A 7,610-nucleotide genomic window follows, 5' to 3' on the forward strand; every position below is an offset into this window, starting at 1 on the left:
CCAGGCCTGGCTCTAGCCTCCTACCCGGGAACCGGAGAAGTTCTGCCCGCTGTCCAGACTCCAGCAGGGCCGCCACAAGCTTCCGGCACTGGGTAGTCTTCCCAGCGCGATCCATACCCTCCAACACGATGAGGGCACCACGCCGCCCCGCCATGGCCGCACGTCTACCCCGTTAGCCCAGCCACGTCTCTTAATTCCCGCCAAATGTCAACACCTTGGCGTCACAGCCTCACGCCGTGGGGCGGGGGCGGAGCGGAGGGGGCTGCGCACGCTCAGTGTCCTGCCTCTGCTAGCTCTTGTGAGTCGGCGCAGGGGAAGGTCCCGTCGACTACGCGCATGCTCACGACTCCTTGCCCCTCCCCTCCCCGTCTCCCGCTGGTTGGTTTTGCGCATGCTCATTCCCTCTCTCCTCTCCCTTGCGCTTAGGGTGATCGGGGCTGGGAAAGGCTGTGCGCATGCTCACTCTCTGAGCCTTTGGCTGCGCAGGAGGGAAATTTCGAAAAAGTGGTAGCGGGTCAGTAGGGATGTGGGTGCGGATCCCAGCGCTGCCGCTGGGCAGGTCACTCTTCTCACTGGGCATCACTTTCCTTAACTGTAAGGAGAGATAAAGAGACTGGCAAGGCAGATGCTCCAGACGTGCGTGACTCTGATCGTCCCCGCGGTGTCCTGCCGGGCTGAGGTCAATCGGTCAAAAAGCCTTTGGCTCCTGCTAGGGCCAGGCCCGGCGCTCAGGAGGAAAGGCAAAGGGCTGGCCCTGCCCTCGGGGAGCTTCCAGTCTATTGGGGAGGCTGAGGGAGGAGCATGGTGGAGGGGTCCAGAGGGGAGCAGCCTGCTGGGGAAGAAAGAAGGGGCTGGTCTGGTTCTGGCAGGAGCCCTACACCTTCCGATCAGAGGATGCCGATTAGGTAGGTACCAGGCCTGAAGTGGTCTAGCAAGAGGAAGAGGTTCCCGGAGCATGATGGAGAGGTCCAGAGGACAGCAGCCTGCTGGGAAATGAGCATCCTCATCCTCCTCTAAGGGGCAGAGCCTCATCGGCATTCCCCAAATGGCCCCGTCCTTCCCCTTTCCTTCTGTGACCTCCGAGGCCATCTGTTGCAATCCATATCCAAACAAGAATCCTTTGCACAACGTGGCCCACAAGTGGCCATCCAACCTTGGCTTGAAGACATTTAATGAAGGAAGGAGCCTTCTCTCCCTTCTCCTCCCCCTCCCCCCCCAGCACGTTCCACTTTGTGATGCCTCTAATGGTGAGAAGGTTCATCCTTACATCTAGACTAAATTTGCCTCTTTGACCCTTTGTTTCTTCCTACTTCTGCCCTCTGGAGTCAAACAGAAGTCTCCTCGCTCTTCCATATGGCAGGCCCACAAATACCTAAGAGATAGCTCTGGTGTTTCCCTAAGTCTCCTCTTTTACAACCTAAACACGTCTGGTTTGCTTCCGAAGAGAGGGCAGAAACCTTGTTATTAGCAGAGAACTATTACGAGGATTGCTAGCTTGACCTACTTCCGTTTAGTCTTGCTCCTGGGGTATTTGGAATGGACCAGGACCTTCTCAGAAATAAAGAGGAATTCAAAGACTTTTCCTATAGTAAGTCAAATATTAGACTGAGCTCAGGAAGTTGTATGTCAGATAGTCAACAAGCATTTATAAAGTATTTTGCTAAGAGTTGAGGGTGTTGTTTGTTGATTGTTTTCAGAGAGGACCAATTGTGTAATTGCCTCAAATCCAATTCATGAGCAAAGAGCTGAGGATACAAGGAAGGCAAAGACAGTCTTTGCCCCCAAGTAGCTTAAAGTCTGATGGAGAAGACCCCACAACATGGTGTAATGGCTTGCACCAGGACAGTCAAACTCACATAGAAACTGGGGCCACTGATCCATATGTAAGGATCCTTCCTGACCTCACATTGTCAGTTTTAAAATGTAAATTATCTTTGAATTTTTAGTTATTTTGTTAAATGTTTCCCAGCTACATTTAAATCTTGTTCGGCAAACTTGGGAGCGTTGCCTTGGCTGGTGGGCCTCACATTTGGCACTTGTGGCTAACATCTGTTGGGTGGAGTTGAGGATTGAATGATTACAATGACTTTGGTTCTATTTCTGAGTATATATGATTTTGCACATTTCCTTTCACACCCCTTTAATAGCTCTGATATAAAGCTGCACTGGTGTTTCAGCTGGAATAGAGGCAGGTTCTACTGCATTAAAACAAACACCTATGTAGTTAGAGATATACACAGGGTAAGTTGGGGTAACAGAGGGAAGGCACTAACTAGCCTTGGGAGACGGGAAGGACCGCTTGCAGAAGAGGGGAGTTCAGCTGAATCCAAGGAGTATGCCTTCCGAGGGCTAGAGAAGCCTGGAGTTTAAGTCACCAAGAGTGAAATAGCCCCAGAGTCAAGTTCTCAAAGAACTGACAGACACCCCTCCTTGGCCTTCCCACCAGCCCAGAGGAGTAAAGGCTGTATAGCAGCTAAGATCCAGCAGATGGCAGCAGAGAGGAGGATCCTGAGATACTGAGAGAATGGACAGAAGAGCCCAGCAGCGCACACGACTGGCTGCATGCCCCCAAGACACTACGTCTCCCAGCTCTGGGCAGCTAGGTGGCATGTGGATAGAGTGCCGGGTTCGGAATCAGGAAGACACGCATCTTCCTGAGTCCAAATCTGGCCTCTGACACTTAACAGTTGTGTGACCCTGGGCAAGTCACTTAACCCTGTTTGCCTCAATTTCCTCATCTGTAAAATGAATTGGAAAAGGAGATGGCAAACTACTCCAGTATCTCTGCCAAGAAGATCCCAAATAGGGTCACACAGAGTTGGACACAACTGGAAAGCAACTGAATGCCAACCTCCCAACTCTGGGCACTTTCCTTTGCTGTCCCCCACGCCTGGGATGCCCTCCCTACTCATCTCTGCCTCCTGGCTTCCCTGACTTCCTTCAAGTTCCACCTTCTCACCAAGAATCCCACCTTCAATAAGAAAAAAAAACCTTTCCTGATCTCCCTGCATTCTAATGCCTTTCCTCTGTTGATTATCTCCAATTTATTTTATCAATAGTATATTTGTACAGAATTGTTTGCACATTGTCTCACCCCTTAGACTGAGCTCCTTAAAAGTAGGGGCTGTCTTTTGCCTTTTTTTTGTATCCCCAGCACTTAATTTAGTGCTTGCCACATAGTAGGTGCTTAATAAATGCTTATTGACTGACTAATATTAGACATTTAAACAGCAGTGACAAGTAAAGAGGGATTCTATCTGGGATGAAGCCTGAGAGGCTCATGTTATCCTGGCTATGTATCCCTTCTTCCACGTGTCCTCCCTAACCAGATGTATCCCCTAAATAAGAGCAATCAAAGTCAACAAGCACCTAGTAAGTGCTTGCTGTGTACCAGACAATATATGAGGCGATGAGAGTACAAAAATAAAATGTCCTAAAGAGCTTACATGTAATTGAGGGAAACAACATGTACACATATAAGCTGATATAAATACATGTGTGTATATATACATATATATAGTAAATACAAGATTTTTTGGAGGAAGTGTGAATGTATGGGGAGAAAAGGAAAGGCCTCATGTTGAAGGTATTACTTGGGCTGAGCTTTGGAGGAAGCCAGGAAGAAATGCATTCCAGGCCTACACAAAGACGGAAAAACAAAGAGATGATGGTCTGGTTTGATGGATGGCAAATTGGCCAGTGTCACTCAGTGATAGTTGAGTAATGGTTGTGCTGGGAAAGACTGACTGAAATCTTATTGTAAAGGGCTTTGAACACCGCACAGAAAGGTTTGTATTCAATTCTAAGTGGAAGAGAGAGCCGTTAGGCCTTCTTGAGCAGGAGAGGTATATGGTCAGAAGTGCACTTTGGAAATACCAGCTTATCAGCTGTGGAATATGGATTAGAGAGGGGAGAAGCCCTATGCAGGGAGATCTTAGGAAGCTATTGCAGTAGGTGATGAGAGCCTGGACTGGGGTGGTAGGTAGCCCTGTGAGTAGAGAGAAGGGGCTAGATGCAAGAGATATTTTAAAGAAAAAATGATTAACACTTGGCAACTAATTAGCTTTGGGGGATGAGGGAGAGTGAAGAGTTGAAGAAGGAAGACTCAGGTGACAAACCTGGATGCTTGGAAGGGTGATGGTGTCCATGGCAGAAAGATGGACGTAGGGAAGGGGTGGATTTGGGGAGAAAGATGAATTGTTTTGGACAAGTTGCATTTAAGATGCCTACGGGATACCCATTTGGGAATGTCTAATAGGTAACATTTCCTGATGAAAAGATAATGATTCACCTTATGGGAACCAAGTAGGTCATTGGGAGAGTATGCAGAGGGAGAGAAGAGAAGTTGAATCTGTGCTCCCTCTCCTGCTAGTGGCATGAGAATCTGCAGGGAGATTGTACATCATTGTATATGGGTGGTTTCTTTGTAATCAATTTTGCTGGATTGTTGAATTGTCCTTTTGCTTTGAATTAATATTTCTTCTGGATGGTCTGGTAAAAATAATACTGGTCTGGACTTATTAGTTATGATTTTGTCAAATCAATAAATATTTATTAATAGGTCAAGCATATTAATGCTATGCTAAGTGCTGGGAACACAAATATAAGCAAAAAGAAAGACAGTCCTTGTTCTTAAGGAGGTTACATCCTAATGGCAGAAGGCAGCCCATAGAAGGAAGGTGAAGGGAAGATACCAGAGCAAGGGTGTTGTAGGGAAAGTCAGGAGAGCCAGGAGTGGAGTTGCACGGGCCCTGGACTCCACAGGAAAGAGAAAAGGACCCGCTCAGGATGGTAGTTACAAAGATGCAGGCAGTTGCAGCTGACCCCAGATGTTCCTTTGACTGGGACGGCTTTCCAGAGGTCCCCCCATAAGAAGGTCCCTGGGTGATATTCCACCTGCTTCTAGTGAGGTTCATGTATAAAGAACTTATGTGGCCCAACTCTGGTTGTTGGAAGTCCTTTTGTAGAAGCCTCCTGAAGGACTCTGGCCCCGTGGACGTAGTTTTCTGTTGGCTCTGAAGATCAGTGCCTTGGCAGAGTCCATCGCTGGTGCTTGTCTCCACCACAAGGGATCACCCCTAAAGCTACCTACCTTTTCTCAGGTGACTCACTCCCAGCTGCATGTGTTGTCTGTTAGACTCTCAGATACGAGGTCGATGCACTTTCTGTCACTGGTCCAGTTTTCCCAATGACACAGTCCGTGGTGGGGGAGAGGAGAGACAGAGGCAACACAGACACAGCTATCAGAGACAGATTCCCATTCAGGCGCTTGGCTCCGAGGTTCAAACTGTAATTTTCCTACCTTTAGACTGCTTCACTGCTTGACTGACACACTCATTAATTCAGCCTATTTTTATGCACACATTGATTGATATGGAGGTGGGGGGGTGGGGGAGTGGAGAACTCACCGGAATGGGGGCTGGAGCCAAGAGCAATTAACATAAGCAATTAACCAATTGATATTATTTACAAAGAGATATTTACTGGGACAATTAAGGGAAGAGTCAAAGTACAAAACCATCCCACACTCTCCCAACACCTCCACTGGTCTCCCTTTCTACTTATCTTTGAATTCCCAGTGCTTAAAGCAGTGATTGGCAAATACTGGCACTTAATCAAAGGTTCTTGACTCGACCTCCGCCTTTGGGAGAAAGTGCTCACACAAAGTAGCTTCTGCCAACACTCTTCCCATCCCCACGTTCACTCTGGGATGTGGCCACATCCAAAGAGAGCAGTCGATCATCCCTTGCTTGCTTTGAGGACATGGCATCAGACCTGCCGAGTGGAGCTCCTGTTGGACCAGGCTAAGCAGGTCTCTCCTTGAGGATGTGGCAGCTATGGATGCTGGCACACTCTTCTGGCTTTCATGTCCTTTCAAAGTTCAACACGTCATTCCATCTCCAATCTTTTACCCAAGAACAGGAAAGAAAAGACGTGAGGCAGCTATGGATGCTGGCACACTCTTCTGGCTTTCATGTCCTTTCAAAGTTCAACACGTCATTCCATCTCCAATCTTTTACCCAAGAACAGGAAAGAAAAGACGTGATGCAGACTAAACCCTTTCAAAGGGCCTTTCCCGGTCTTCCTCAATGTTAGTCCCTTCCCTCAATCAGTTTTTTTGTGGGTTGGTTTCTTACTTTTGAACTTGAACCATGGGAGTCTGGGATTCTGTGAGTGAGTCATCATGTGTTTCTGTTTAGGGGTCCTGAATTCAGTCTTATGCCCCTGGGTTATGCTTCTTATTTTAGGGATACCTAAAGTTAGCACAACCAATAACCCTCTCCTCTTTTTCTTTAAAACACTACGGAGGCATTTGGAGCCAAGATGGCAGAATAGAAGGAAGCAATGCAGCTGAGATCTCCTTCACAGCTCCTCCCAACAAATCTATAAAATGTACCAGATGAAATCCTGATGGAGAAATCTAGAAAAAGTCACGGGGACAGACAGAGAGGCCTTCAGATACAGAGGACAGGATTTGGACAGGAGCATATTAATGCTGTGCTAATGAGGCAGGAAGCCCTCAGGGACAGAATGTAGACCAGCACAAAAGGAGGTCCCATACCCATCATGGGGCACCCCAATCCACAACAGGAACAGGTACCAACTGACGGTTTTGTCACGCACTACCCAAACTTAGCTTGCAGATCCAGAGAAGATGGGAACTATGCTGAGCACAGTGCAGTGGGTTCCTTTCCCAGGCAGGGAGACCTTAGGTAGTATACCAAGAAAGGAGGAAGTTTAGAAGCTTCCAGAAGCAGGGGTATGCCTCAATTTCCAAGCTCAGAACAGCTCACTTCTAGCATCTAGTCCAACCTTCAAAGGAATAGCCAAGGCAGAAAACCCACACCAAAGAGAAGGCCATAATTCTGCCACTTTTGATGTGGTTTAGGGGTTCGGGGGTCCTGGGACCCCAAAATCACAACATGCGGGTCCTGCCCAAAAGAATTTGATCCAAGCCTTCTTTCAGCCAAAGACAAGGTTTATTAGAACATCCATAGCTGTTCTAACTTTCCCGTGTAACCTCCATGAAGGAGAATTCAGGGGTGTAGAGCCAATATCTAAGCTTTAAATCATTTGTTCCTGGGGCATTGGGGTGGGGTTTAATAAACCATAGAGCAAGAGAAAAGAGAGCCTACATCCCCTGTCCTTAAAGGGCAGGCTCCCCTAAGACTAAACCAAATGCAACTAAGTACATGGGGGCCCCTTAGGAAGAGGGAATGAGCGCAGTGCCCTAGCCCTGTGGGGTTATCATGAAGGCTTATCTTGAACTCACAGGGCCACTTCCAAGCATGAACATGTCTGCCTCCAGTCTGATGCTTGGTTGCCTTTCCCTCTGCCCCAGAGACAGCCTTGACTAGTTGAGTCCATGTTCCACCAGTGGGGGTTGGGGGAGCTCAACCCAGCCCTCCTATCCCTTTCACAGGGAATGCAGATGCAGAAGCCATGAACTCTATATATGAGTCCAAGCAAGAGACTGAGTGGGAAACTCATTAATTACTCAGATTAGTTTGAAGATATAGTGGAAAGAGTTCTGAATCAGGGGTCAGGAGAACTGGGTTAAAATCTAGGCGCCTACAATTAATGGCTATGCCACTTTGGGCAAGTGATTT

The 7,610-nt window shown here is 47.8% G+C and overlaps 1 protein-coding gene across 1 annotated transcript in view; it reads right to left on the minus strand.

The window, feature by feature from the left end:
* Positions 1-248, minus strand: part of DTYMK (deoxythymidylate kinase) — an 8,581-nt gene extending 8,333 nt beyond the window's left edge. Inside the window, exon 1 of the mRNA XM_027875926.1 lies at positions 25-248. Within this exon, the coding sequence (XP_027731727.1) occupies positions 25-154 (130 nt within the window). The 5' untranslated portion in view covers positions 155-248. The remainder of the gene's footprint in view (positions 1-24) is intronic.
* Positions 249-7,610: the final 7,362 nt, after the last annotated feature.

Source organism: Vombatus ursinus, unplaced genomic scaffold (genome assembly GCF_900497805.2).
Source record: "Vombatus ursinus unplaced genomic scaffold, bare-nosed wombat genome assembly UNPS02014810.1, whole genome shotgun sequence".
NCBI lineage: Eukaryota > Metazoa > Chordata > Mammalia > Diprotodontia > Vombatidae > Vombatus > Vombatus ursinus.